General features: G+C 57.7%; 13 protein-coding genes across 13 annotated transcripts; 8 read left to right on the top strand and 5 right to left on the bottom strand.

The window, feature by feature from the left end:
• Nucleotides 1-584: 584 nt before the first annotated feature.
• BJ171DRAFT_578601 (uncharacterized protein) lies at nucleotides 585-1,775 on the bottom strand (the record flags this gene model as incomplete). Its single annotated transcript, XM_053113902.1, has 1 exon — nucleotides 585-1,775. One exon carries the CDS (start codon nucleotides 1,773-1,775, stop codon nucleotides 585-587), a length of 1,191 nt encoding a protein of 396 aa, XP_052969562.1.
• An 811-nt stretch (nucleotides 1,776-2,586) lies between these two features.
• On the top strand, nucleotides 2,587-4,633 carry BJ171DRAFT_492849 (P-loop containing nucleoside triphosphate hydrolase protein). Its single transcript, XM_053109848.1, has 4 exons — nucleotides 2,587-3,192; nucleotides 3,487-3,684; nucleotides 3,798-3,932; nucleotides 4,050-4,633. Exons 1-4 carry the CDS (start codon nucleotides 2,995-2,997, stop codon nucleotides 4,275-4,277), a joined length of 759 nt encoding a protein of 252 aa, XP_052969561.1. The 5' UTR covers nucleotides 2,587-2,994; the 3' UTR covers nucleotides 4,278-4,633.
• A 276-nt stretch (nucleotides 4,634-4,909) lies between these two features.
• Nucleotides 4,910-6,788, top strand: BJ171DRAFT_276262 (uncharacterized protein). The gene is made up of 4 exons (XM_053106843.1): nucleotides 4,910-5,394; nucleotides 5,536-5,917; nucleotides 6,049-6,467; nucleotides 6,614-6,788. Exons 1-4 carry the CDS (start codon nucleotides 5,197-5,199, stop codon nucleotides 6,617-6,619), a joined length of 1,005 nt encoding a protein of 334 aa, XP_052969560.1. The 5' UTR covers nucleotides 4,910-5,196; the 3' UTR covers nucleotides 6,620-6,788.
• Nucleotides 6,789-7,215: 427 nt separating this feature from the next.
• Nucleotides 7,216-8,068, bottom strand: BJ171DRAFT_565805 (uncharacterized protein). The gene is made up of 2 exons (XM_053113370.1): nucleotides 7,890-8,068; nucleotides 7,216-7,713 (listed from the first exon to the last, which is right to left on the bottom strand). Exons 1-2 carry the CDS (start codon nucleotides 7,941-7,943, stop codon nucleotides 7,444-7,446), a joined length of 324 nt encoding a protein of 107 aa, XP_052969559.1. The 5' UTR covers nucleotides 7,944-8,068; the 3' UTR covers nucleotides 7,216-7,443.
• A 1,795-nt stretch (nucleotides 8,069-9,863) lies between these two features.
• Nucleotides 9,864-10,555, top strand: BJ171DRAFT_578597 (uncharacterized protein; the record flags this gene model as incomplete). The annotated part of the gene is made up of 2 exons (XM_053113901.1): nucleotides 9,864-10,298; nucleotides 10,385-10,555. 2 exons carry the CDS (start codon nucleotides 9,864-9,866, stop codon nucleotides 10,553-10,555), a joined length of 606 nt encoding a protein of 201 aa, XP_052969558.1.
• A 62-nt stretch (nucleotides 10,556-10,617) lies between these two features.
• On the top strand, nucleotides 10,618-12,036 carry BJ171DRAFT_578596 (uncharacterized protein; the record flags this gene model as incomplete). The annotated part of the gene is made up of 1 exon (XM_053113900.1): nucleotides 10,618-12,036. The coding sequence occupies one exon, from the start codon at nucleotides 10,618-10,620 to the stop codon at nucleotides 12,034-12,036; it is 1,419 nt and encodes a 472-aa protein (XP_052969557.1).
• A 385-nt stretch (nucleotides 12,037-12,421) lies between these two features.
• On the top strand, nucleotides 12,422-14,495 carry BJ171DRAFT_492844 (uncharacterized protein). The gene has a single exon (XM_053109847.1). The coding sequence runs from the start codon at nucleotides 12,445-12,447 to the stop codon at nucleotides 14,077-14,079; it is 1,635 nt and encodes a 544-aa protein (XP_052969556.1). The 5' UTR covers nucleotides 12,422-12,444; the 3' UTR covers nucleotides 14,080-14,495.
• Nucleotides 14,496-14,620: 125 nt separating this feature from the next.
• Nucleotides 14,621-17,445, bottom strand: BJ171DRAFT_276236 (ribosomal protein L1-like protein). Its single transcript, XM_053106842.1, has 9 exons — nucleotides 17,083-17,445; nucleotides 16,612-16,767; nucleotides 16,310-16,378; nucleotides 16,008-16,131; nucleotides 15,797-15,886; nucleotides 15,644-15,654; nucleotides 15,474-15,501; nucleotides 15,295-15,351; nucleotides 14,621-15,071 (listed from the first exon to the last, which is right to left on the bottom strand). The coding sequence occupies exons 1-9, from the start codon at nucleotides 17,299-17,301 to the stop codon at nucleotides 14,965-14,967; spliced, it is 861 nt and encodes a 286-aa protein (XP_052969555.1). The 5' UTR covers nucleotides 17,302-17,445; the 3' UTR covers nucleotides 14,621-14,964.
• Nucleotides 17,446-17,721: 276 nt separating this feature from the next.
• BJ171DRAFT_578593 (Sen15 protein-domain-containing protein) lies at nucleotides 17,722-18,661 on the top strand (the record flags this gene model as incomplete). Its single annotated transcript, XM_053113899.1, has 6 exons — nucleotides 17,722-17,739; nucleotides 17,801-17,885; nucleotides 18,001-18,083; nucleotides 18,227-18,297; nucleotides 18,399-18,458; nucleotides 18,577-18,661. The coding sequence occupies 6 exons, from the start codon at nucleotides 17,722-17,724 to the stop codon at nucleotides 18,659-18,661; spliced, it is 402 nt and encodes a 133-aa protein (XP_052969554.1).
• A 279-nt stretch (nucleotides 18,662-18,940) lies between these two features.
• Nucleotides 18,941-20,194, bottom strand: BJ171DRAFT_578592 (mitochondrial carrier domain-containing protein; the record flags this gene model as incomplete). The annotated part of the gene is made up of 2 exons (XM_053113898.1): nucleotides 18,941-19,828; nucleotides 20,069-20,194. 2 exons carry the CDS (start codon nucleotides 20,192-20,194, stop codon nucleotides 18,941-18,943), a joined length of 1,014 nt encoding a protein of 337 aa, XP_052969553.1.
• Nucleotides 20,195-20,643: 449 nt separating this feature from the next.
• BJ171DRAFT_439125 (ELMO/CED-12 family-domain-containing protein) lies at nucleotides 20,644-22,820 on the top strand. Its single transcript, XM_053108017.1, has 8 exons — nucleotides 20,644-21,017; nucleotides 21,151-21,182; nucleotides 21,291-21,391; nucleotides 21,484-21,616; nucleotides 21,744-21,852; nucleotides 21,954-22,047; nucleotides 22,185-22,309; nucleotides 22,474-22,820. The coding sequence occupies exons 1-8, from the start codon at nucleotides 20,705-20,707 to the stop codon at nucleotides 22,653-22,655; spliced, it is 1,089 nt and encodes a 362-aa protein (XP_052969552.1). The 5' UTR covers nucleotides 20,644-20,704; the 3' UTR covers nucleotides 22,656-22,820.
• A 149-nt stretch (nucleotides 22,821-22,969) lies between these two features.
• BJ171DRAFT_439124 (apoptosis-antagonizing transcription factor) lies at nucleotides 22,970-25,253 on the top strand. The gene is made up of 5 exons (XM_053108016.1): nucleotides 22,970-23,284; nucleotides 23,383-23,785; nucleotides 23,950-24,144; nucleotides 24,257-24,487; nucleotides 24,618-25,253. The coding sequence occupies exons 1-5, from the start codon at nucleotides 23,106-23,108 to the stop codon at nucleotides 25,170-25,172; spliced, it is 1,563 nt and encodes a 520-aa protein (XP_052969551.1). The 5' UTR covers nucleotides 22,970-23,105; the 3' UTR covers nucleotides 25,173-25,253.
• A 557-nt stretch (nucleotides 25,254-25,810) lies between these two features.
• On the bottom strand, nucleotides 25,811-27,641 carry BJ171DRAFT_638138 (uncharacterized protein; the record flags this gene model as incomplete). Its single annotated transcript, XM_053115733.1, has 4 exons — nucleotides 25,811-25,822; nucleotides 25,947-26,575; nucleotides 27,213-27,469; nucleotides 27,589-27,641. The coding sequence occupies 4 exons, from the start codon at nucleotides 27,639-27,641 to the stop codon at nucleotides 25,811-25,813; spliced, it is 951 nt and encodes a 316-aa protein (XP_052969550.1).
• Between the last annotated feature and the right edge of the window lie 79 nt (nucleotides 27,642-27,720).

The following is a 27,720-nucleotide window of genomic DNA, read 5'->3' as shown; positions in this document are numbered from 1 at the left end:
ATAGAATGTTCAATACCTGAACAGAAGACTGCTGTTCCTGCGGCCAATATCCCCTCTCAGTTCCGTACCTTCAAGGTTATCCGCAGGCCCAGTGGGCTGGCCGTGCGCCTGTTCCAGTTTTGATTGACAATCTCTTTCTCTTTATTAGTTTGGGGGAATCGTCTTGAATACACTCGGTCGATGCCCTGTGGTCGCGATCGAGTGGCGCTGACGACTCGAAGCAGGAGTATGGTGGATAGGCTCGACTCTTCGGACAGCCCCGTATAGAGTGCGGTTTCTCGATATCAAAGTACTCGGGTCACTCGCAACGCTCCGTCTCCAGTCACCTTGGGCACGCTGTTTGACCATGGAGGCCATGGGCGGTATGTGTGTATTCAAGACCAAAAAAAGGTAACAACAGTGACTCAAAGCAGGAAATCCCGGTTCACTTTGGGAAAGTTGTGAACAGGACACACCGCCGTATGACTTTGGGTGAGCAACGATGCTTGTGCGAGCTCGGGGCAATATTGTTCGTCAATCTTCCCCAGTGGAACTATGTATGGTCATTTCGGTCTCAGCGACCGCGCGGCAGGTAGCATGCTGGGTTACTTGAGGTCGTCGATGAGCGTCCACAGCTCGCGGCGTTTCTTAAATATGCACTTGCAGTTCGACACCGTAACCACGACCATGGTGCTGGCGCGGATGTGGGGTGGAAGCTTGGCCCAGACCCGCTTGATTGTCTTGGCAATGTATCCGTGCGGGGTCAAGATATGCAGGATGTGCTTGTCAACGCGGTCGGGCAGCATCAGGTTGTGGCCGGCAAAGATGATGCCCGTAAGCTTCTTGACAAGGAGCCGGTAGGCATCCTGGTGGGTGAACCGGATGGACTTGTTCCAGGCCATGGCTCGGGTGACCGAGACGGCAACGTCGACGCTGCCCATCCGGACGATATAGTCGGTCATGGCGCCGCCCATGGGAAAATATCGCACCTCCATCTCGGTCCAGGTCAGGCGCGCCCCAAGCATCCGAACCATGAGTTCGCACGAGAATGCCTCGGACAGAACCGAGTCGCCGCCGGCATTGGGCACCGTCAGGACCCGATAGGCATCCGGAGACAGATTGAGCAGTGTCATGGAGCGGCCAAAGGTGTTGGCTGTGGTGGTGACGAGACCACACTGGTCCGAGGTCAAGGTGGTGGTGCATATGATGCGGATGTACGCACCACGGCTGATGCGGATTTGCATGTCTTCGGACTCGAATCGCAGCATGACACCGTCGTCGTCATGAACCTCGCCGGCGGGGCCAAACAGACCTCCAGAAGCTTGAGGCGAGCACAATGACTGGGCCTGGTTCCGGGAATGTGATTGGACTTGGAGCTGACCGTTGATGTGGAGCTGTGATTCCATCACGGGCAAGACAGGAGTGTGCGAGGGATTGTCGAAGCGTCTGCGGGGAGCCAGTGTCGGCGTGGAGCAAAGCCAGCTGGCTGCCAGAAAGGGACCGTCGGAGGTGGCATCGCTGTCGTGGGGTCGGTATCCGAACGCTTCAGCCGAGGCGTCCGCTGTCCGCGAAAAGTCGTCTTCGCCGGCCAAGGGCAGGAGCGACCACGGCAAAACCTCGTCGTCCGCACCGCTGGCCCAGCGAGAGACTCGGGGGCATGTCTCCTGGGCGAGGGTGTGGTTGCGAGCGTGGGCTCGAGCGGGCTCGAACCCGTCAGGTGCGTCAAGGGTCAAGCCGCACGATACAATTTCGGACTGGCTAGCGGGAGCAGAGTCGCCAGTGCGCTGGGCAGGCATAGCCCCTTGAGAATTGGATGTGGTGTTCAATATCAGAGCCATCAATGTCGCCGTATAGTGTGGTGATTGTTCGTTCGGATGCCGTTGGTGGTTCGGAATCGATGCATGAGCGACGTGGATGAAACTAGGGGATGGGGAGAGAGGCTTTGAGGATGGACTCGGCAAGGTTTGAGAGGCCACCAGCAGCGACGACGATGGAACTGAGGCAGAGGGAGAGGGCTTGGGGTGTCCGGTGGTGGTTTGTCCGGAGTTGAGTGGCAGAGAAGCGCAAGAGTGCAACAGCGGCAATGGATATGGCCGTGGGAAAGTGCGACGGGCTGATTGTTTGCCGACAGGAGGAGAAGGCTATCCGGCGAGCAGGACGGGGAGATGAGTCCAGCGGGACTGTTTGTTTGGAGTGGTCCGAGGAGACATCTGGAAGACCAGCAATTTATGGACAGCCAACATGGCCCCTCATCACACCCCGCTGGGGCGAAGGCTTGGGCTCGCCTGGGAACGGGGGCTGGCCAGGGGCAACAAAACCAGGAAGGTTCGGCGCGCAGCAGTTGACGTGCGCAGCGGCTGTGACTGCGCCGCACAACTCATGGCTTTCCCACAACGCCGAAGGGCATGGTCCAAGGATATGGCCAAGGATATGGCCAAGGCATGGTTGGAGGTGGCGGTGCGATCGGACGGATGGATGGGCAATGGGACGAATGGGCAATGGGACGGACGGCGGAGCATGTCTGGGCGGCGAGGCCGACGCATGTTCATTTCGTCCAGGATACATGTATCCAAGCCAGGGTGGCGCTGTCATGAATGTGGGCGGCGGCGAATGTGTAAATGACTTCATGCAGGGCTGATGCACTGCCGCCGTTCGAGGCTCTTCGTGCCCAGACGCGGCCGACACCAGATGGCTCGCACTGCCAGCATGTGCTGTTCGGAATGCGCCAGCAGCTTCGGCGGTGGCTGGGGTGGTGGTGGTGGGGCAGCTCGAAGGAAGGTGCGCTGGTTTCGACAATGTCTTGGTCCCGCTGCCCATCGACCTCGGCGACCTATTGTTTCCAGCAGCCAGCAGATTGCCCTAGCAGATTGCCCTGGTATGGCCTGTATCCCGGTTCTGATGAACGCCATGCGGCTGCCCTGAGACCCTGTTGTCCATACTGCAGATCTCAGCACATACAGCCAGCACCGCTCACCCTGGTCGACTCGCCGCCACCATCCACCACCGCGGCAATAAATGTCGAACCCCGGACAGGGCCCAGAGTTCGATGCTGTCACATTCTCGACTCCATCTCGGCCCTCGGCTGTGCCATCTGCTCTCTGTCCGCGCTTCAAGATGACTCTCAGCACCCGTCGTAAGCTCGTCATTGTCGGCGACGGCTCCAGCGGCAAGACCTCGTTGCTGGCGGCTTTCTCGACCGGGCGGTTTCTTGGTGTAGGTAGCCAACGCCCTCCGATGATAGGGAGCGGGGCGGTACGGTGCGCAACAGCAAGTCGACCATCTCACCTCCCAGCCTTGTCGCTGTCCCTTGCACCTGGTCATTCGGCCGTCTTAATCTCTCTGTCTCAGTGTCCGCTTGCCTCCGAGGCGGGCCAATACACTGGTCTCGCTCTGCGCTTTGTGGCCAACATCACGGACGACCGGTTTGTTATTGAATGACCCCTCACCAGCCATACTGAACGGCCGCTCTCTTGTTCTCTGATCCCCCCCCTCCCGCCACGAATGCAGGACTATGTCCCAACCATCTTTGAGAACAGCGTCCATAGTGTGACCATCGATGAAACCTGCCTCGAGCTGGCGCTCTGGGACACGGCCGGCCAGGAAGGATATGAGCGACTCCGGACGCTTTCGTACACCGACACCGACGTGGTCATGATCTGCTTCTCGATCGATTCGCCCGACTCGCTTGACAATGTCGAGGCTCTGGTAACGTAGCTACTCCCTCGATCTGCAGAAGCGACAGCCACCGAGATGGCGGTATCCTGACCATGGGGTATTGCCTCTGCTCTTGCTCCCTTGCGGCCACGATCGTTTGACAGTGGGTTCCTGAGATCCGCAAGTGCTGTGCGTCGGTGCCAATCATCCTCGCCGGGTGCAAGGCTGATCTCCGCCACAGCGTCGAAAGCCTGGATGTTCTCGAACGATTGGGTCTCCGTCCGCTCAGCTTCCGGGAGGTTCGTGGACAAATTTCGATGAAAGCGCATGAGTTTCGGTTCATGAGGGCCCGCCTGCTTATGCTTTTCAGTCGCTCACAACCACCACCGATGGATGCATCCCTCTCCTTCCTTCAGGGGCTGGCCGTTGCCAACTCGATTAATGCCTACGGCTACGTCGAGACCTCGGCCAAGACCACGGTCGGCGTCAAGGAAGCCTTTGAGCTGAGCGGACGAGCGGCGCTGACGCACCGCCGAACAGCCCGGCCCAGATCGTCCGTCAGCATGTCGTCGCTTCGGTCCGTGGGCCGCAAGGTCGGCCCGGCAACGCCAACCAGTCCCCGAGAGGACTGTGTTGTTTCGTGACAGCGTGCAAGACCCAAGTGCGAGGCACATACCATTCGGTTCTCATAAGCGGGACTGGTGCTGCTCCGCCTTCGAGAAGCGCCGGAGCTACGGCGCGACAGTCCGGCAAACCGATTCGGCATCGTCTCGATTCATCCGCGGTGACCAGTCGCGGACAAAGGATGGTTACTGCGTGAGGATGCAATCCAGAGTGGACTGCTGTTGGATACGATTGGAAGATCATTCGACGATGGGCGAGCACATCTCCAAGGGGCTGGCGGTGGTGCTTTCAAGTCAGGGACAGCGTGTTCAATACATTCGAGCTTTGAGAAACGAGGCGGAGTTTGTCTGGGTTGGCGAGTGGCGGATGTCCACGGCGATGGTGGTTGAGCATGGCGCAATGTGCAATGTGCAATGTGCAAAACAAGGAGATTGCGTGCGCAGCAAGTTCGACATCGCCACCTGCACTGCGCTTGGTGTGACGGGGATGCGCAGCGACACCGCCCCATTCCCCACCGCCACAAAGAGCCTTTCTCTCGCGGTGCTGCGGCGCGCGTCTCCTTTCGGCAGGTTTTCGCGTCTTGGGCTCGCGCGGCGGGGGTGTGTTCGCCTGCCCTGGCTGCTGAGTCGCACCTGGGCGTCCCCCCCCCTGCCTCGGCGATTGTGTTTCTCTCGCCGTGAATATGGCCGAAGCTGACAGAAAACAAGAGGCCGGTCAGGCATCTGGTGTGAAACACAGCATCCAACTCAGCCGAGCCGCGTTGTCATTCCCCCCTCTGCCTCCTGGCTCGCCATCGTTTTTTTCTTCGCTCTCCCTCGCTTCCCAGGTTCATATTAGCAAGGCCTCATCCCACACCTCTTGGCTCATCACCCTCGTCCTTGACTCCCTCCTCACCAAGCACCTCACCCGCTCCTGAACCACTCGCTCGTGCCTCTCAACATGACACTGGCCTCATCTGTCGCTTCAACCGTGATCAGCAACGGCACCATTCTGCTGTTCTACCAAGACCCCGCAGGCAACATCCAGCTTACCTCCCGGGACTGGAACTCGTCGCTGTGGTCCCCAAGCACGCTTGTCACAAGGGACGCCAAGTTGTTCACGCCCCTGGCAACGATATCCTCGGATACGCTCTCTCCCGTGAGTCGTTGATCGCCTTTCTCCACTATTGCATCCGACGGGAGCTGGCCGCACACCCAAACTCGCTTTCCAGGTGTGTCCGTGCCGCATCTATTGCAGTCACGCTAACACGTTGCCATACAAAATCCCTCCATATTATAGATCCGTTTGATGTACATCAACAACCAGCAGACGCTCGCTGATGTGGAGTGTATCGGACAGCCATGTTCCTGGCAGAACGGCACCCTCTCCCAGAAGAACGTTGTTCCGTTCCAAAACACTAGCCTCGCCGTCCCGGCCTACAACTGTACCAACTTTGATCTGTTCTACCAGGACACCGATTCCAGTCTCATGGTCGCCAGATATCAGGCGGACAGTAGCTCTCGCTGGAATATCACCGAAGTCGGGTACCGAAACTTTCTCCTGGGCTCGAGCTTGGCTGCCTTGGACTATGATACAACCCACCAGGTTCGCGTCTACGGTCAAAATTTGAAAGTCGAGGCGACCGAATACATGACCAGCGACAATTTAGCTTGGTCCACAGGTTAGTTTCATATAATATACTACTGACCTTGTGCTTTCTTGTTATGACCCGGTCCATCGTTTGTCATCTCGTTTCATGGAAATGAATCCTAGTGTAATTACTCCGATACTCATGTCCCTTGTGGAGTATAGGTTCATTCAAATATCAAGTCGGCCCAGAGAAACCTCTCCTGGCGGCCTCAGCGATCAATACCACTTCTCTCGTCTCACTGCACGTTTTTACTATCAAGAACGGCCAGATCGAGATGACGTTCCACAATGGCAGTGCATCATGGGCACCTTTGACTTTCAACAATCAGCAGGACTTCAACAGTCGCATTCGTACCATGAATATTACAGCAATATCTGTCGTCACTCTCAACAGTCCTCAAGAGGCCTCGAACCTATATTTTACAAACACACAAGGTCAACTATGGGAACTCCAGATGAACCCGGCTTCGGGAACCTGGGAACCATTGAACAGGACAGTGCTCACAGACATTGTCCAGCCGCCTCCTGGTCCAACTGGGATCTCCGGACTTGGCATTGCCTTCATCACCTCGGCTGTACTCGTCAGTAAGCGTCTTTGTCGATGTCGGTCTTATCGGCTTCGCTGAAAATACCACCTTATCTTCTATTCACTTGCTCACTGTGGGAGGTGCTTCATATTAATTAACATCCTCGTTCGTGCACAACCCGCCACTCCACTCCGCAACAGGCATGATTGTTGTCTTGGTTGGCTTTATCTTCCGCAAGAGAATCATCAAGCGTTTCAAGAAGGAGCCCGCTCTTCCTTCAGCGGATCTTGAGACAGCCGCCGCCGCGCCGACCGAAGTGACTCCTGTCCCAGTTCAGCCAGCGGTTCAACCAGCGATTCCGCCAGCTTCGGCAGCCTCGTTCGACCAAATAGATACTCCAACGTCATCGAGTGATATACTTAAGGACAATCTGGGCTCTGTAAGCTTCCAGCCACTTCCTGATTCCCCGCCGTCCTATTTCGACACCACTCAAAGTAGAAGGTACCTACGTCTCTTTTACATGCGTTCTTGCTCAGTCACATCAGTCGATATGACGATACCATCGTGTCCAGTGCAGACGTGCTGTTAGCATTGATGCCCCAGACACAGACTTGTGGTGCTGTTCTCACCCATCCCGACTGGACGCTCTGTTCCTCACAGCTCAACCAACGGCAACAGCGAGCAAAGAAACTGATGCTTTGCGATGAACAATCAGGCGCAATCCTTTAAAGACGGACACTTCGACTTTGTCGCTCCGTCTCCGCCGCCTCTTCGTGCTGGCTACACCGGCTTCTTGCTTAATACTGCTTTGGAGGCACAATGGCCAAAGTCAAGCCCTGATGCTATGCATCTGGGCCAAGTTTATTTTCACTATCCAGCCATATGGGCGTTATTTTCAATATATATCACAGCCCAGCGACTCTGGTGGCTTGCCGCGTCCGTGGCAGTCCATGGGGTCCAAAGAGCCAAAAGTCTAGTGTAGAGCCGATTGTGTATTCATAGAGAGCGACCGCCTTCGGCCTGGACACGCTTAAGGGTAGGAGGCATTGCAGGCGTTGATGCAGGTCTGGCAGAAGCTGGGGTTAACGTTGGAGCTGTTGCAGATGCCCTGGGACTGGCAGTTGGCAATGCAGGCGGCGCGGAGCTGGGCGTTGCTCGGGGGAGGGGCGCTGTTGGGGCAGTCGTTGCAGGCGTTGAGGCAGGTCTGGCAGAAGTTGGGGTTGACATTGGGGCTGTTGCAGATGAGCTGGTTGTAGCAGTTCTGCTGGCAGGCAGCCTTGGTAGGGTAGCCGCAAGCCATCTGGGATCGGAAACAGCGCGGTCGCAACGGAGCCGGTGAGCATGTGGTCGATATGCCGAAGACGCAGTGTGAATGGCAGGCGACGTCATGCCTCCTGTTGGTTCATGAAGCCTGCGACGAAGGCCGCGCTCGGTCGCAACGGTCTTCCCCCCCCGCCCAGCGACATGGATACTCACAGCGCTAGCGGCCATGGTCAGACCGGCGACAACAACGGTGGCAGAGAACTTCATTTTCCAGGACAGGCACGGGCGTCGGTTTGCGAGGGCTGGTGGACAGAGCTGGAGGTGGCTGTGGATGGTTGGCGGGATCGTTCGGGGTATTTATGGGGGGGGGATCTGCTGGCCAGCGATCGTCGGTCAGGCGGAGATCGACTGTGCCTGCTGACCATCCCGCACCAAAGATAAGGAGGCCCATACTCTCGCCGTTGGATACGGCAGGCTTCTGCAGCCATGCACGGGTCGACCACCGGCATAGTAGCGCACTATTGCAGCTGGGAAGCAGCCACTGGTTTAGGCATTTTCCCAGGCCCACGCGACCCCCTGGTCCCGTTATCGTTTTGCGCACACGACCGATTGGGGTTGCCCGCTCAAGGGAGCGGTGATTTTGTGGTTTGTCCCGAGGCATGTACAGACCGGGGGCAGACACGGCGACACGGCAAAATGGACTGGCTGAGAGGTCGCATAACGGATGGTATTGGTGGTCCAAGCGACAGTGTCTGATCTCGTGCGATGCAGGCATGTCTCCCAGGGCTGATTGGATGGAAACGGGCCCGCTCCAGAGCATTCCCCGAGCTGGCCCCTTTGCCTTGCGTCCATCTGCTCGGCCAGCACCCCGCGACTCTGGTATTGCCCATGAGCGCTGCACCGTATCGGGCTGGCTGACCAGTATCCGGAGGCAGACAAATTTGAGCCCGAGACGCCACAGTCCCTCGGCGATCGTGTGGTGCTGGGCGGGTCGTTGTGCTCGTCTGCAACATCACGCGCAAGCGCAAGGCACGACCGGATGACTGGGGTGTGGGGTGTGGGGTTGTGCTGCAAGTCTGTGGGAAGTTGGTGGCGAATCTGCGGGAAGCCGATTGGCAAGTCCGTTGCGCCCGCATTCATCCATTGCAATCCCATTCATCCATTGCAATCTCGTTCATCCCATCCATCCATTGCAATCCCGAGATGCTCAATCTCCTCCCAGAGCGGCTGCCCTCTTCGCCATCTGTTCGACCGGCGTCCTCCCTGGTCGTCTGTTGGCCTCGTTGCATCGAGGTGAGTCACGCCCACAGCGACAGTGTGGCTTTGCTCGGCACCGAGCCGGCTGGAACCGGCCGAAAAAACAAAACTGAATCCGCATCGCGCACCATCGCCATCGCCATCGTCATCGCCTGCTGTTGCTGGATGCTCCTGTCCTGACTGCTCGCCATCGTGCTCGTCATCTTGCTCCCCGCCTCTTCTCTCACACCCAGATCGTGTGTCTCGTGGGCGGTGCCTCGGCTGTCCCGCACTTTCATACCGCTCGATCGGCCCGCTGCTCCTATCCAAGCGGATTTGTTCGATCCATCACCCGCGCTGCCTTTGCAGTTGGCTGCCCAAGCACCCTCCAAAGCATCGGCTGCATCGATCCGCTTCCCAGAGTCTGCAGCACCTTTCTCCAAGCCAATCGTAGTGCACCCAGCGACTCGCTCTGTTCCGCTAAAGTCTCGGTGATCCTTGCCGTCTGCAATTGGCGCAAACCTCTTCCCAAGATCACGCTCGGCGACATCGACCGATCCAAGATCGCAGGCGCAGAATCCTCTCCGCCTTGCTTCGTTTGCCCAAGTGCCTGCATTGTCCGAGCTTCTGTCCCGGCCTGAATGCATTCTCCACTCTGACAAGCATTCCCCTCGCTGTCTCCAAGAGTCACGTCCCAATCCATCCCTCGCATCGTCGTCCGGCTACCCATCTACCACCTGCCTCCTCGATGGCCTTCCGACACCGCTCCATGACCATTCGCAGCTTGCGTCAACGCTGGTGGCATTGTTGCAGACTCAAAACGTCACAAGTTAAGAGCTATGAAAGGACTCCCGCACCCACTCGCAACCCGCGTCCGCTGGATATCGTCGTTCCATTACCGCGGAGGACACTCACAATCGGACGTCGCGGACCAGTCTCCGATCGCTTGCGATGGTCCTTATCAGGCACCGCCAACCAGTTGCAGCAGGGCTGCTCATCTGGAGTGCCGCCGCGGATACGGGGACAGCCATCACCGCAGTCCATGCGGTCATCGCGAGGGATGCTGTCATTGTTAGCTCAAGCCCCCGATGTTCTCTCGCATCCAAGTTCACCCATGTCACTGTCACCATCGCTGCTGCCGATACCGCCGGCTTCTCCGTCAACGTCACCGACACCTGTGTTCAAAGCACAATCACCACGGACACCTTCGCCATCGCCATCGACACCGTCACCATCATCGTCACTGCCATTGTTGCAGACACAGTCATCGTTACAGGCGCCATCCTGCACAAGCATTTCCTGCAAGCCATCAAAGACGAGCCCAAGATCGAGACCGTCAAGCATCAGCTTGACCGCATCTCGTGTCAAGGATACAAGCGCTCATTGGTATATGGGACACAAACACGGCGTGCAGCCAACCTTCCAGAAGCCTGGCCAATCGCTATGCCAATATTCTTCGAATGTACTGCTAGATCGGGGCAACTCTCGGACCCGTCTGTCGAGTCTCAGCCGGAAACGACTTGTCGTTTGCCCGGCTCGGCCGTTCACAAGCACATCCCGTTCGCGTCTACAAGGCATGGCTACCGAGGCACCGGTACCAAGCAGCAGACGACTCGCTGGACAGCTTGACATCGCTCGCATGAGAAGCTCGATACAGAAACGTATCTGTCCATTCGATGAGGATTGGCGGCTGTACAACGCCGCAATGAGCCATGTCGTTGCATCTGGCGAGATTCAGCAAGGGCCCCTCCGGATCTTGTCGATCGACGATCTCCGTCGCGCTTTCAGTCTTGCACCCGATATCAAACCCAAGAAGCTTGCCCATGATTCTATGCGAACCCTGATCCGACACATGATCTTGCTCGGCCACGCCGTCACGCCCACGGAGATCTACACCCTGGTCCAAGTTCTGACATACCAGCTCCTTGACACAGAGGCTGTCTTGTCTGAATTCGAGCTTCTCCGCCGCCTGGGCTTGCCGATTGGGCTCGATGCGTATCTGATTGTCCTTCGGCGGCAAGTGCAGCAATCCAACCCGGCGCTCGTGCGCCCGATCTATCAAGAGCTCCGTCGCCGAGAGCTTCTCAAGACAAGCCGGGACTATACAAAGTGCCTATCGATCCACCGAGTTGCTGCCGACGGCGGGGGGCTCATGGTCCTGCTGGAAACTCTCAGGTGTGAGAAGCAGGATCTTGATGCGTCGATCTACGAGGGTGCCATCGTGGCGTTCGTGCGATGCAGGAACCTTCCTCAGGCTCTCGAGCTGCACCGCGAAATGAGGCAGCGCGAGATCAAGCCGACCAAGAAGACACTCACCTCGCTCACGCACGGATGCCTGCGCGCCAACTTCACATCGCAAGCCGAGTTCTTCATTCGGGAGTACGCGCAGGAGTGGGAGCTGGACTCGGTCATGGCGTCGGTCTTGCTGAAAACCCACCTCGACTCGGACGACAACGTGTGCCGACTTGCCGACATGATTCTGTCGTGCCCGCAGGTCAAGCTGGATCTCTTCTTTTATACCCTGATGATACAACGATGCCTCTATATCGGCAAGCTGTCGCTGGCCAAGGACCTGTTCGTCGACCTCGACCGTCGGGGCATTGTGGCGGACGCCATGGTGTACGAGCTGCTCATCTGCGCATACAAGCGGGCACGCACCTCGGATGTGGTCCAGGCACTGGAGGACCTTGCCAAGAGGCGCGGCGTCGTCATCGATCGCAAGGCTGCGTCTGTGCATCTCAAGCGCACGACAAGACGGCGACGGGACACGGAGAGCGCTGCCGAGTTCTACGAGAGCCTGAGGCTCAACCAGACCCGCGCACACAGCAATCCAAGATCGGCCACCGACCTCTCGTCGTCGTCGAAGCCCGAGTCCCAGCCGACGGTTCTGAAAGTCAACCCCGCCCCCACCAGCTCGCCAGTGTCTGCGCGTGACCGCCTGACAAGCCCACGGAACTCTGTTCCTGAAAACCCTCTGATGCGGAAAAGCACTTCCACAACGGTCGACCCAGAGGGGGCTGAAGCTCTGATGCTTGAGAGCCTTGTCTGTGGTCTCGATGGCAGCACGCGGGATCCGCTGATGGGCCAGGTGTTTGTGGCCAAGAGCAGCGGCGGGACACTATGACGGCGCTTGGATGATGGTGGTGTGCGATGAGTGGACGACAGGCAATCGGATCCAGTGGATGAACGTCGGCCGTGTTTGTGAATATAGAGCATGTTCAAAGCCAAATGGGTCCAGCAGCGTTCTTGGGCGTCCCTTCCCATCAACCACCGCTTGCCGTGGAAATGCCGTATACGGCCGTGTACGATCGACGATCATAGGGCCGCTCTGGCCCTGGGCATCAGCCAGACCGGCATGTGCGGTCTTGCTCCATGTCGATGCCTGCGTGTCACGTGCACGTCCCTCCCGGAAGACGAGGCCGCCGAGCGAGAGCCGAGAGCGCGTCTCGCTCCTCGCATTTTTCGCGACAAAGTGACTCATTTTTCTCTGCCTTTTCTTCGGAGCGCTTCTCCGGCAGACGATCGTCCTTGGATGATTGCCCAGAGTCCTGTCCGTGGGCACCGAGCATCCTGTCGAATGATACTGCGAGCGAGAGCGGGCCCGCTGCGGCGGTTACATATCCTGGCGCTGCTGCCAAGGGTTTCCGCCGGCCGCTCACTTCCCCGGACGATCAGCGTCACCAGCATCGTCGCCCACACTTCACCTCCGTCAATACCACCATCACGATCGCATGTCCGCCCGATCCAGGCGCCATCGGGCATGCCCGAGCAGTCCGCATCGCGGGGATACTACCCACCCAACCCTCTTCGGGTCAAGTACGATCACAGCGAGTACATCGAGTCCTTCCTGGGGTCGCTGCGGCAGACGCCTTCCGAGCGAGCCTACGCCATGCAGATCTACCAAGGTCTCCGCGCCAAAGGTGCTGTTCCGTCCCCGGCCCTATACCAACGCCTGGCTGCCCTGACTCTGTACAATATCTCGACCGCCCGATACATCTTTGAAGAAATCGTCAAGCACGACATCACGCCGACCCCGGAGACGATCGGCCTTTTGCTGCGATCGGCTGCGAATGCGGCCATGACAAGCTCAAAATCCCGCACCCCAGGTCTGATCCGGCTCGTGCAGCGGATGCTGCGGCTCTATGACCAAAAGTACGAAATCATGTCTGAGTTCTGTGTCAATCAAAGCACGCACTTTGGCGAATGCACATCCGATCCGGACCGAAGCCAAGACCAAGACCCAGGCTCGTTCCCGGATCTCGGGCCGATACGACGGCGGGCACATTCCCCCGACCACCATGGCCAAGACCAAGACCAAAGCCGAGACCAGCATCAAAGCCGAGGCCAATCTGACGGAATTAGCCCGAATAACGACAGCAGCGATCCCGGCGGAAGCACCCGTGGAATCCCGAAACCACGCGCCATCCGTCCGTTCATGCAGCACGATTTTGTGCTGGTCTGTGCCGCCGAGTTCTACTGCTCAGCGCGAGACTATGCGACCGCAAAGGACTACATGGCCCAACTCTCCGCGCTATCGAGCCTCTCGTGGGCGACCCGCCAGGTGGAATGGAGCCTGCAATTGCGGATCCCACCTGTATCTCTAAACGAGATCCTGGAAATCTATCGACGGGGCATGTCGCAAAAGCTGAAGCCAAGCAGCGCCGTGATCAGCTCCGTGCTGCGGAGCGCCATCACCGAACGGCGCCTCGATGTGATGCGCGAGTACATGGGCATTGCCAAACAGCGCCGGATATCACTCCATCCAAAGCTCCACAGGCGGGCCCTCAAGACCCTCAAGTCGCAAGAGTCACGGGTGTGCGTTCTAGCATGGGAAGATGAGCTTTATCGCTTCCGCATGGCCGGCGATCTTGACGGCGCCATCGCAGCGTACCAGCGGGGCATCCGCCGAGGGCTCCAAGTCACAGGCTACGTCGTTCGCACCATGCTCCAGCTCGCCATGGACAAGGCCCGGGCGGATCTGACGTACCAGCTTTATGCGCTCTATCGACAATCGTGTCAGGACCCCGACTCGGCTCTGGTGGTCAAGGGCCGGGTCATCAAGCGGGCTGAGCGGTTCCTGGAACTTGTTTTGCGGAGCAAACACCAGACGCCGGATTCCGGCGGCAGCGGGACGCCGACTCGGGCAGACGAGGCGATATCGGGCTGACACCGGTGGTCCGTCCCGAGCGAATCAAACCCAACCAGCCTACCATTCATTCCAGTCTGGGCACTGGTGCAGCCACGAGGTTGTGACTGTCGATGTTCTTGTGATCTTCTCTGACACACCGCCTCCCCCTTCGGGTGTCTGGACCCAGCGCATTCGGGCACCGAGACCCAGCACGCTCGCTGCCTTCCTCCTCCCACCTCCATCATGCCGCCATCTGCATACCACCCTCATATCCAGTCTTGGCGTTTCCTCGCCTCCAAGATCCGCATGTTCTCTCTTCTGTCTCCTCGGTCAAGGGGAGGGGAGCCACGTCGTGACAAACACAATCTGATTCACTGAAGGAGCCGATTCCGAACGCTCGCTAATGCAGCGGTTCCAAATAAAGCGTCGCAGCGGGATGAGCCGCGTTGCCCATATCATAGACGCCCACCTACCAGTCCACGGGGACTGATCCGTCGAGTAGATGCATCCCAGGGAGCGCAACAGCTGAACTTGAGACACCCTCAAAGTCAGCGCAGCGCTTGTGGAAGCTGCGGCCTGGTCACTGATCAGCCATTGTGTGTATTTAGTTCTAAACGACTACAGCTGCTCGCAATTTCACCAAGCCCCACAAAGCAGCGGGGACGGTTCCGGTCGATCAAGCTCAGAGTCGTCTTCCACGACCACCTATCATCATACAGCAAAACAAAACAAAACCCAGGGTCAAGACTCGGTGCACGTAGGGGCTATTGCAGATGCAATATGTGCGTGATTACGAAGCTGGCGTGGTAGAGGGAGGGGGGGCGGGTCGCTGTGTGTGGGACGAATGAAGGATGAAGTGGTCGCTAGGAGCAAGTAACAACAGCAGCAAAGGCCGCAGCCAGCCAAGAGAGGAGCCGGAGTCATCTACTTGGAGGTCTTGGTTCCAGAGAGGAGAGTGAACGGCTTCAGCGGTAGCTGGACACCGATGACATGAGGACTGGAGATGTTGACAGACTCGATGAATTTGGCCACTGAGAAGTATGAGACACAGGGAGACACAGGGAGACACAGGGAGACACAGGGAGGCATGAGTACAAGCGGTTGATAGGATGAGTCGTGGGGATGTGACAACAGTAGCAGTAGCAGTAGCAGTAGCAGTAGCAGTAGCAGTAGCAGTAGCAGTAGCAGTAGCAGTAGCAGTAGCAGTAGCAGTAGCAGTAGCAGTAGCAGTAGCGGCAGTGATAGGTCGCTTACGTGCAAACTTTGGTGGCTTCAGATCGATCAGGGACTTCAAGAGAGCCTCAAAATTCTCTGTCGAGGAGCAAGTATGCAGGCATCAACGATACTGATTGCGTACATCACAAAAGCCCCGCGAGTCCTCAGGAACCAGGATGCTCAGACAGCGTGCTCACGGTGCCCCAACGGTGACTCACCCATAACCTGTTCATCCTTCCAGTTCGTCTGCAGTGCACACGATTGACGGTTAGTATTTTACCACAAACAATGGCCAGATCCTGTCGCAGGCACGGACACAGAGGGGCCCTAGCTCGTAACCACGTGGGCCCGGTCAACTCTGGTCAAAGACACTGTTTTTGGCACCCACCTTGGCGATATCTGGATTGGAAAGAGATAAAAAAAACTGTCAGTAAAACGAGCCAATGCTGTCTGATATCCTGTACGCCAATTCTGGCACGGTGCACCCCAGTGATTTCAATGTTTCCACCGGGCTTTCAGAGATTCTCGCCAGAGCACTCACCAAAGTGGACGTATCCATCGCTGTCAACTTCAAACTTGGAAGTGGCGTTCATGAGCTTCATCATGCCCTCGATGTCGTCCGAAACAGTACCTGGATCCCGCCGTCAACGCAAGTCGCAACAATCAGTCTATCAGTTGCTCAGCCAGCGAGTCAGCCAGTCGGCTACTCAGTCAGCGAGACATCGGTGTCGGCAATCAGAGCGACCCCCAACCTTTGGCGGGACTGGGCATGAGGCCCTTGGGACCGAGGATCTTGGCAATCTTGACGACCTGCGGGAACATGGCCTTTGTCGCAAACACCTTGTCGACTCGAGGAGGGAACTTGCCAGAGGTGAGCTACACGCAACAAGAACAGCGGCAAGGTTAGGGACAGGCACCCGAGGATCTTTTGCATCGCTGCGCTTGGTGATGGGATGCCGAGTACGGGGGCCAGTTTCGTGCTATCTGCGTGGTCGCATGTCCGGGAGGAGGCTTCCGGGTGTGCCCCCGACAAATGGTTTGATGGGATACTGACCTCCAAGATCAGATCTTCAGCGCCGACGATATGCGCGCCCAAAGCCTTGGCTTGCTCGGCGTGTGCACCCTGGACAAAGAAGCAACGGAATCAGCAATGTTCAAGCATGGGTCGCATGCACTGGCGGAGGATCTCTGGACCGTCATGGAATGCAGTGGCAGGGCATTGCAGCCGGCAATGTTGCTGCAGCTGGCTCGAGTTGGACACTGCCAGCGCGACGGTGCTTGGCATCCAAGGCCGAGGTTGAGAGAGCTTTCCCGAAGCAAATCCGCGATCCCGGGAGCGGACACGGGTCGTCTTACCTTGGCGAAAACCAAGATCACTTCATCCGCATCAGTTTCCAGCGCTCGCACTTGGTGTGGCAGCCGCAGCTCGCCGCGAATGGGCTTGAGATAGTCGTCGGGCTTGTTAGTCTTGATGTGGGCAGTGAGCGGCAGGATTTGGTTCATGGTGTATACCTGTGAGGTTGGGAGCGGCGCGATGACAACATCGAATTGCGGGAGCGGCGATTCCATCGTTAGCATGCCAGTCGAACAAAGGCAGAATCATATGCCACAATGGACGGGGCACGGCGGCTCGCCATCTGGGACCGTGACAATCGCTTGCATCAATTGCATCTGATCCCTGGGCTGTTCGTGCGGAGCCTGAGGACGCTGCGTCGTCATGGCAGAGTGCACAGCTCCAAAGGACGCCTGTGGCCCAATCACTGCAGTCCAGTATCCTGATCCAAATCCCAAGTCCAGGTCTCGACGCAGATGGAAACGATCGATTACTCTGAAAACCTCAAGTGCATCGGAGAAAGTGATGTCGTCCTGATTCAGGAGCGCCCGATCGGCCTTCTTTTGTTCCAGATAGCGCTTCCGGTTGTACGAACGAGTTTGATGGCAGACGATCGCGGGCATGCTCTGGTGGCTCGCCAGGATCCGGGACGACGCCGCGACGGAATGCGAGGCCGTCCGCAGCAGGCGGGTTGAGTTGAGAGCGGCAAACATGAGCTAGATGGTGATGACGATGGTGATGGAGCACGGTCTGGGCTTGGAGACAAGATCGGGCGATGGCGGAGGATACCGATCGAGAGGCGCTCGGCTCGTAGTCCAGCAGGCAAACCGGCTGAACGATCTGATCGGGAATCGCGGACGAAAAATGCAAAAGAAAAAACGGATGCACACACACACACAGCCATGGATGTTCTGTGTCGCGGCGTGCTGTGTCGCGCGACTGCGCTTGGGCAAAACCAGGGCAAACCCAGGGCAAAACCAGGGCAAACCCAGGCACATCGCCAACCTGAACCTCATCATCCCGAACTCAAACATCATCGCCATCGCCTTGGACAGCTGCCCCCCACCAGTCGGACTGACCCACGAGCCAGACTGACGCAGCCCATCGCATCGCTCCGTTTTGTCCCAGCGCTGATGGAGGCGCATCCGTGTGTATGTGTCCAGCCCTGTCCGGCATTGTCTCAACCCATTCCTGACACAAAATGCGCTCCAGTTTGCCCAGATCCGCCCACAGCTCGAGGGCGCCAGCGAGGCACTCCAGGAGCTTGTCTTCCAGGTCTACATCGACCTGCTGCTTGGTGGGTGCCAGAGCGTGCAGCATGCCACTGCTCTCCTCCCCATCGAGGGAGACTGGGTTTCAGCGACGAACCACATCCAATAGCACTCACGAAACATCCGTCTGGACGAGCATAGCAAAGCAATGGCGCCAGGTGAGCGTCCACCGAACCGGGTACAGCGACCATCCAATTGTACTCACGGGCAAGGGTCGGAATAGCGTAAGTAGGCTGCATAAACTGGCCGCACGGGTGCTGGAATATCTTGCCAGTATCTGGCTGAGTCGTCATGGCTTGTGCACTCTCCGAACTTGTGTCTCACAAGCGGCATCCCACCGCATGTTCCCTCATCCGATGTGTGCCAGCGAGCGCAGGCCGATCAGGGGGACCATTTGGTGGTCCCTGTGTTTGCATCGACACAATGGTCGATCGACAGGTGAGCGAGCGGGAGGCAGCTCGCTATTGATATCAGCGCTGAGCAACTCGCTGACTGCCAGCATCCTTCGGCTGCGACCCAACGCTGGATCGCTCCTGCAGCACAACCAAGCTGCTCCAGCATCTGGAGACCTGCCAGCTCGGCCCGGTCGCCAAGAACAGGTATACCCACGGATCTGCGGACTGTCTGTCGGCGAATCCCGCGCATGGAATTGCAGGAGGCCGTGGAACGGGTCAGGAATACTGCTAGATTCTGACGACCACATCCGCTCGCTCGCAGCATGATCCTCGGGATTCATGCTCCCGACTCGACGGTTGTCTACTACGAGATCCACAACGACCTTGTCCCTCCGCCGATGGGATGACCGGGCCGCTCCACATCAGGGCCATCCCGTTCCCGCTTGAATTGGATTGGTTCCTCGTTGCCTTTGGAGTCAGCCATCACGAAGAACCCTTGGAGGCAGACGGCGTAGTGGCCCCAAGAGAGCGTTATTGAGACATGCGATATACAGCCAAACAGGTGGTGTCAACCACGATACAGAAGGCAGTGCCGGCGCGAGAGCCGAGGGCACTCCCGGCCGAGATGCAGACAGTGATGCAAAAGAAAGGACGACGATAAATAGAGCTATGACGGCCGATGCGACTCATAGAATGTCCCGCTTGGTACACCAGTCCAGCACCTGCTCGTAGACCAAAAAGTTCAGCGCATGGATCGGGAAGCTCCGGACGAGCTGTGGACCGATGCCCCGGTAGAAGCCCCACATGTCGCCCTTGGCCCATTTCAGCCGGACAAACTCGGCGGTTGTGCTGAACCGCGGCTTGTCTTTCAGGGCCTCCTTCTGGACGTTGGACTTGACCAGATCGATGGGGAACAGGATCAGCCACGAACTTGTGCCGGCGATGCCGCCAGCCAGCATGTGGTGGACGGGGCCGCACTTGCCGCTCTCCAGGGTGAGCTCGAACAGACGCTTGATGTTTTCGTAGCCGCAAAAGTACATCGAGGTGCCGAGGATGTCACGGGTGAGGTGAAGGCGATAGCCGGCATAGAGGCCAAAGAAACCCTTCTTGTTGACAATGTGCTTGGCCATTCCCCACGACGAACGCTTGGGCGGTGGCGGATCTGAACGGGCCAGCGGGGTGTCGATGTTGGTCGTGGTCGTCCCCGGGAACCGCGAGATTTCGCCTTTGGTCTCGTTGGCCAGCAGCCGCTCGAGCTGTACATGCAGTTTGACATACTCGATGGGCGAGTTGAGGGTGGCGACAACGGAGCCGACAAAGGCACCCGAGAGGAAGGTGGAGGCGGTCAGGTTAGCCCAAGGAGGCAGGGCGTAGGGCGCCAGCTTGTCGTTGAGATAGATTTTTGATGAGGTGTAGACGGTGAAGGATAGCGACCGGAGCGCCGAGACTGTGACGAGGACCGGTGCCATGCCTCGGAAGAATCCAAGAACGCCCTCCGTTCGGTAAGTGTGGGCGACACAGTCATTCATGCTCTTGTAGCGGAAGGCCTGCATCCGGGTCTTGACGCTGTCGAACTGGAGGTGGGTCGCACCATAGCACATTAGCAATGCAAATTGGAATCGGATGGAGTGGGGGGGGGTCGAGAGAGCCAGGCGGTGCCAGTGCGAATGGAGAGCAGCGACAGCATGGACCGGGCCAAGCAATTGGAACTGACTGCATCGTAGCGATGGCCAGATGCAGGCTGATCCGGCCAGAACCAGTCCTCACGGGCGGGGCGATGAAGGATGCGGGCTGCCATCTACAGCAAGACCTACAGGAAAGCCAACCACGACACATGATACGGCAGCGGTGGTGGCAGCGATTGTGATACGGTACTTGTGCAGATAGGCCTCGACGGGGTCGTCGGACAGGCTGTAGACGGTCGAGGACTCGGTGGCCATCGGGAGCGTTGCGTGGGAGGCAGACGAGCCGGGGATGCAGGGACACGGCCGATGGGCGACAGACGATGTCGGATCGGGGGATGAGGCCGGGTGGCTGGCAGACAGCGGACGCCGATCGCGGGAGGCTGGATGAATCGCCGAGAGGCAAGACCGGATAAATCGCAGGACCGTATGGACCGCCGGGCTGGATGAATCGCAGGACGGACGGATGGGCCGATGGGCGAGATGAATTGCAGAGCGACAGTCCACCAAGCCGGCAGGGCACAACGAAGGAAAAGCGAACAGTCGATCGATAAGAACAAGATGCGCAGCACGTTCCAGCGACACCGGCGCTCCAAAACAGGCAAGGGGACGAGATCAGGTGCCGCTGACATGCGGAGCGGCATGTCCTTGTGGGGTGTCCTCGATCTGCTTCCGTCTCGGCCTTGAGCCATCTGGTCGACATCCACATCCATATCCATATCCACATCCATATCCACATCCATATCCACATCCGCATCCACATCTGTCATGCCCAACCTGTTCCTTGGCCGGGGCACTCCGTCCATGTGGCTCTCCACCGTGGTCTTCGCCAAGATCTACAACAACCCCGGCTTGCTCTTCTTCTTCAAGCTCTACAAGTACCTCGTCCGGCTCTTCACCAACACCACGGAGCTCTACCGCATTTGCCACCACATCGCCGTCTACGAGAGTCACACCGAGTACAGGATTTCGCTCGAGTCTACGCCGGCGCCAGAGGGCTCGGAGCAGGTGCCGCTCCTGCCGAGCCCGTCGGAGAGCACCTTCACAATCAAGCCATCGCTCCACTCGATCCACCGAGTCGGTAAGGTTGACCATGATAACGGCGTCGGGTGAGCACTGGCGATCTCCAGTCGCAGATCCATGGCTCGCTGCGGATCAGCGCAGGCGCAACCGACACGGCTCACAGCACTGACTGACTGTGGTTCGGCACCCAGATATGTCGCTGCTGTATTCAAAGGAGCTTGTGGTATGTATCAGTCACCGGCAGACCCAACGGACATTGATCACCAGTCCCCGTGCATATATACAAGCATCGAGGTTCTCAACCCATCGCCCGGTCAATCCCCTCTGGCAGATCGAGCGCCGAGAGATCGAGTCCCACTCGGGCAATCTCGAGCGGGCTTTGGAGCGCATCCTTGTCAAGAAACGATTCCCTCAAAACGGCGATCCTTCGACGCAAGTATCTCGCGGTCGTCAGATGCAGCTGTGCCGTTTTCCCCGACCTGTAGGGCCGTATCTGACCGTCGGATCATCACTCCAAACTCCAGTCCAGAGGCCATTTCCCTCCAGAAGTGTATGACGATCATCTCCTCGGCTCACCGCCTCACCCACGAATTGAATGCCCGTGCTGCCACCCGTTACGATCCGGAAAACAAGGCTCATGAACGGAAGCTCCTGGAGGTATGGAGCAACTGCGACCAAGCGGAGATGCGCAACTTGAGTGGACCGGGGGAGCGTCAAAAGCCCGAGACTGAGCGGTAAGGCCGTCCGGTCTTAAATGCATTGCTGTTGCCATCCGTCCTCGCAGCTGTGGGATCTCCTGATGCCAGAGGAGCCTCTTGAGGACCGGGTCTCGAAGCAGTGGCAGAAGATTGGGTTCCAAGGCACTGATCCGGCCACCGATTTCCGGGGAATGGGTAAGCCCCGATTGCTTGCTGGTCCTTTCGACGAGGCGATATTCAAGCCGAGGGCTATTCTCTGATCGAGCCACTGTGCGTACCGGTAACTGTGGCGATAGGAATGCTGGCTCTGGACGACCTGCACTACTACGCAAAATACCATCCCGCTTCGATTGCCCGGGTCCTCCAAAGCTCACACCACGATGTCGCTTGGTAAGGTCAAGGGCGGCTCAGCAATGCTGTCGCCGGCAAGATGTCAGGCATTGGCAGATCAACCCAAGTGCCTGCTCACAATCCGGTGCGCTTTAGCTGAACAGACACCGTCCTCCACTCGATCACGTTTCCTCCAGGTTTTCCATGGCGATTGTCGGAATCAATATGACCGGCTTTGCCCTCAAGATGTTGCGCACCCGGCAGCTCCAGTGCTTCCTCTATGAATATGGCACCACCAAGGAGGCTTACCACGAATTCTACTGTGAGTGCTCGCTCTGTACACCGCGAGCGATTGGATGGAGCACATGTACATGCAAATGCAAGACCCAGTATCAACCTGGACTGAAGCTCCGGGGCTCCGCCATGCCCAGCGACACTGCCATGCCCAGCAGCTCACTTACACGGCCTGCTGTATCCGCTTCCCAGGCTATCTGATGGATCACTTTGAGCGTCACTGGACGGGTCATCCCACGCCCATCACGGTCATGGACTTTTCACGGGTCTTTGACGAGTTCCAGAAGCGCATCCAGAGGCTGCTGCTGGAGGGCGAGGTGCTTGTGCTCAACACCGAGTCGGCCGTGTTTGCTGGCAACAAGAAGACCGACTGATGCTGCTGGCAATGTCTTCGAGGGATCGTTGGACCTCGGCCCATCCCAAGCCCATTCTCGGCTGTCCCCGGCTGCTTGTATGGCTGGATATTTGGCCGGCGCATCGGTCACCAATGTTGGGCTGCTGTCTCTTTTGGAGGACTCCCTTAATCAAATACAGAGGCGTCTGCATCCACCGCGGCGTGCACATGTCCAGGGTGAGCTGGTCGAGGGCATGCTTCGATGGAGGGTTCGTGTCTGTTCGGATCATGCGAAGCCGGGATGGGTCGCGTGGCTTGGTCAACTTTTTTTTTGGGCAGAAGCGCAGCGGCCGCGTCCGCCGCTCTCTGGCCATCCCATCAGCACCGAGCGAGCCTTGGCTCCACCACACCAGCATCACCACCAGCATCACTGTGGCTGCCGTTGGTGCATACATCGCCTAGCGGCTCGTTCTGAATCTCGACGACCATCATGACCTCGCGGAAACGGCGCACCCTCGGCGAGCTGCTCACCGATCTGGCCAACCCGGCCCCATCCACGTTCGATCCCGAAAAGGCCGATGGCTTCTCGACCTTTGACCGGCCCGCCGACGAATCCTTCCTGGATGACCAGGATATGGATGCCGGGCGAGAACACTATGTAGATGTTGGGTGAGTGTCGTATTGTTATCGATAGCATCGCGCGGCGTCGCATCATTGAGCAGCGTATTGACGATGCTATCCAAATCGCCGCGACCTCCCCGATGCAGCCGAAGCTCGATCCGCACCAAAATCGGCTCGATAGTGGAGGACCCAAAATATGCGGGCAAGCGTGCCAATCGCAAGAGTCTGTTCGATGCAGACGAGCCCTCGAGCGCCGATGATGAGGATGACTATGGAGAAGATGACGATAATGAGGATCAGGATGACGATGACGAGGATGAGGACGATGACGATGATGAGGACGAGGACGATGATGAGGACGATGATGAGGACGAAGATGGAGAAGAAGACGAGGATGAATATGGCGATGGGGACTACGACGACCGTGAGGGCCGAAAGCTGGCTGATGAACTCGCCGAGCTCCAGGCAGAGGAAAGCAAGCTGATAAAGACACTCTCCCAGACGGCCAAGGGCGATGCCGAAAAGGGCCGGCACGTCCGAAATCAGATGGTTCGTTTGTTTTCTTGATCGGCAGTTGCATTTTCAGAACCCTTGGTCTTGAACGGCTGGAGTCCGGCATCTTGCTTGCTCACATCGGCGGGCGTCTCCTGGGCTCCTTCGCTGTCTGCACACGATACTTCCCATCTGGCTTCTAACACCATGCCCAAATGCAGAATATTTGGGAGACCCTGCTCGATTGTCGAATCCGAATGCAGCAAGTCGCGACGATCGCCAACCGACTCCCGCACAACGACGTGTATCCACTCTTCATGGAGCACGCTCCAGCCAAGGAAGAGACTGCTCAGGATCTGAACGCCGCCACCCGCGGCCTGGGATCGCTCGTCGAATCGCTTCTGGAATTCCGAAAGGTAATTCGGCTGCCTGTGTCAGAAGCCAGATGTCCGGATTGCCGCCTGGATTATTCTGCCCCGCCAAGATCTTCCCCACGAGCCTCTCCTGACGCTCATCATTCGCAAACAGGAACTGGTCTCGAAGAACGACACAGTCACCATGACGCCCGAGATATCGTCAAAAAAACGAAAGTACGACTACGATGACCCCGACAGCCTGCTGGGCTCCATGTGGACAGACATCAAGGAGCTCGACACCTCCTTCCAGGCGTACAGAAACACCACGATCGAGAAGTGGAGCAACAAGGTGCAGGCAGCCAGCGGCATTCCGCTCCACAAGAAGTTCAAGTCGATCAACCAGGTGAGGACGACTGAGCCCAGTAGTCGTGCGACCACCGGCCGGCGTGGATCGATGGCTAGCCCAGTGACTCGGTGCTCAAGTCGAATGGAAAGCCGTGCGCTAACACTTGCTGCATACGCGTGGGTCGCAGAGTGTCCTCAGCCAGATCAAGACGATCATGAACGACCGCGAGCGACTTGTCAAGCGCACACGTCTCAAGCGATCGGAGTATCGTACCCTTGGCCAGGCCGCCTCCAAGTCAAGCGACGAAGCCGAGGGCACCCAACCCGATGTGGCTGAGGCGGACGCCCACCTTGCCAACCACGACGCCGAGATCTTTGATGACTCGGACTACTATCAGCAGCTGCTCAAGGAGCTGATCGAGTCGCGCATGACCGAGACCGACGATCCGGTGGCGCTGTCGATGCGATGGGCGCAGCTGAAGCAGCTGCAGGGCAAGAAGAAAAAGGCCAACGTCGACACCAAGGCCAGCAAGGGCCGCAAGATCCGATACCATGTCATCGAGAAGCTGCAGAACTTTATGGCGCCGGAGCCTCGGGGCTCGTGGCACGAGGAGATGATCTCGGAGCTCTTCCAGAGCCTGCTGGGCAAACACTCGGGCAGCTCGGCGGGCGTGTCCGGCACGGGGCCAGCCAACTCGGGCGACATTCCCATCACAAACGATGGCCTGAAAGTTTTTGGATAGAGCCGCGGCCGCTGTCTGCTTGCCAATACACCGAAACCACCACAATCAGCAGATGGAATCGTCCGTGGGAACCGGGGTGCGTGATCTCCGATGTGGCGAACACTATGAAAAAATTTCTTGTTAAAAAAATGAGCGAGAACGAAAAAACGCGCTCTCGGAGCCACCTCGGTCGGCGAGAAGAGCAGTCTCTGGCGAGAGACCCCCGAGGGAAGGCGAGAAGCCTCTCGCCGTCACACACACACACACTTTGCACACACACACTTTGCACACACACACTTTGCACACACACACACACACACACTTTGCACAAGAGAGTCAAACACCTCCCATCACCATCCCAAGAGGGATGGCAACCCCGAAGTGGACTGCCCAGAATATGGGCGACCCGGCATCCACTGTCGAAATGCACAAGGAACAGTTCGAGATACTTACAGTCTATCCAGAAATAAACGGGACACTTTCCCTTTCTGGCTTCAGATGTTTGAAGCCCGCTGACTGACTGTAGGCCCCAGTGGGCAGGCCATGGCATTGCACTCCTGTCTTCGTTGGCAATCGAGTGGTTTTGGTTGGTTTGGGAAGCACAGTCTTGAATACACCCGGTCGATCTCCTGTGGCGATGATCGACTGGCATACCGAGATCATGTTCCTGGCTGCATTGATGTCTCGATCCCACAGCGTATGGCAGCTTGTACAGCTCCGGACAAAGTGTGGTTTCTCGATATCAAGATGCTCGACCTTCTCGAGTCGCTTGGCTTCTCGGCAGTGTGAGCACACCTGGGATGTGTTGAACTCGTTCACCGAGCACACATGGATCTTGGAGACGGGTCGGTCTGGTGGTCGTCTCTGGTGGTGGTGGAACTGCTCAAAGTACTTGGCAAACCTGAGTCTCCTGGGACTGGATGCGTATCCCTTCCCCTGTTTCCACGAAACATTCCCAAAGGCAATCACCACTTCGGTCTCCTTTGGTGCCTGGTCAATGACTTGCTTGCACATCTCGTGGACGGTGCGCTGTCGCTTGCTGTGGAGATCGAGTCGCTTGAATCGCCGTCGCCGGGTCAGGCTGAAGTACAGCTGTTTGTCCAGCATGTCTCCATCGAACACATGGCGAATGTATTGCAGGAAGGGATCCAACCCAGGGATCTTGGGACTTGGTGTGGTGCTCATCCATTGCTGCAGACCAAGGATCTTGTGGGTACTCTGGATCCACTTGGTCGCCTGGGTGGCGTCATTCGCTTGCGGGGAGCCATCTGGCGAGAAAATAGCAGCGATGGCTGGTTCTGCCCTTGGGGAAGAAAAATTCTCCTCAAAACCAGCGCATTTTGGGCTGGCAGAGATGCTCACAGTGGCGTCCTTGATCCAGATCCAGAAACGCATCGCTCGCTCAATCAGTCGTGGGAAGACATCTTGTCAAGGTGAGTCTTGCCCGATAGCCAAACGATCATGTCATCTCGCTGACACACAGCCACGCTTGACTAGGTTTCCAACCAGAGAGATTCAGATGGTGGTGGTTCTTGTCCGCAATCGGAGTGGAGCTTCCAACAATGATACAATTGGTCATTCCTCCACACCAATTGCCCACCACCACCGTCAATCGGCTCAAGGTGATACCGAATGCCGTCAACCGACCATGGCCGGATTCCAACTTTTGCTGCGCCACATACAACGTGACTTTCAGGTGACCGAGATGAGCAGCCGCGAGGGGCCGGAAAAAATTGATGTGGCGAAGCTGTCCAAGCCACATCGACCGAACGATAAATTCTTGCCCGCCGCCGCTTCCAGCCTTGCTCGTCGAGTTATCACCGCAAGCAATTAAGCCGGCAGTCTTGAGCTTTCGTGATGAGAGCCGCTGTGACTATGTGATGCGAATAGCGAACCATCGCGCCTTCGGGCAGCGAACCCGAGGGGTGTCTGTTCTTCTGGATCAACCCATGAAAGAAAGAACCTGAACTCCTCAAACAAACCTACCACACCCCATTCCCCATTTCACATGCACATTCCACATGCACATTCCACACCGACCGCCGCTGCAATCGATCACACCTTCATCGTCATCGGGTTGTTGCCGCGGTTTGCCTTGGTCGGATCTCCATCGATCCGGCCTGCGCTTGGAACCGGCGAGAGCGGCCTTCTGGCGACACGAGGCAAATGCCACTATGATTCCGGCGTCGCCACAAGCGATTTGCTCTCTCCTCGTGTCCTCGTCGCAGCACCCGCCTTCTGCAGCTTTTACATCACGACTTGATTCGCGCCCCGAGTCTGGCGACACTGGCGGACAGGTTCCGCCGGCAAAGTCGATTCTGTCTTTCGTCAGTGTGCGTTTTAGTTATGAAAGGGGCAAGAACCTATTGCAGGTTGCAGGCCGGTTGTTGATCTTGACTCAATGCATCTGTCCAGATCACTTAGCCTCGCAACACACATCCCACATTCCTTGACGACGTCCGCCGATGGTGACGCCCTCCGATGGTGCATCGTCTGGCTTTCCGTTTGTGCTCTAGGCCGGAGCGATCGAGACGGATTCGATTGGCCGTCGCTGCTGGGTGAAGCTCCT

This window comes from Polychytrium aggregatum, assembly GCF_025602895.1.
Source record: "Polychytrium aggregatum strain JEL109 chromosome Unknown BJ171scaffold_7, whole genome shotgun sequence".
Taxonomy (NCBI): Eukaryota; Fungi; Chytridiomycota; class Chytridiomycetes; order Polychytriales; genus Polychytrium; species Polychytrium aggregatum.
Note: the sequence above shows the minus strand (reverse complement) of the source record. Positions and strands in the feature narration are given on the sequence as shown.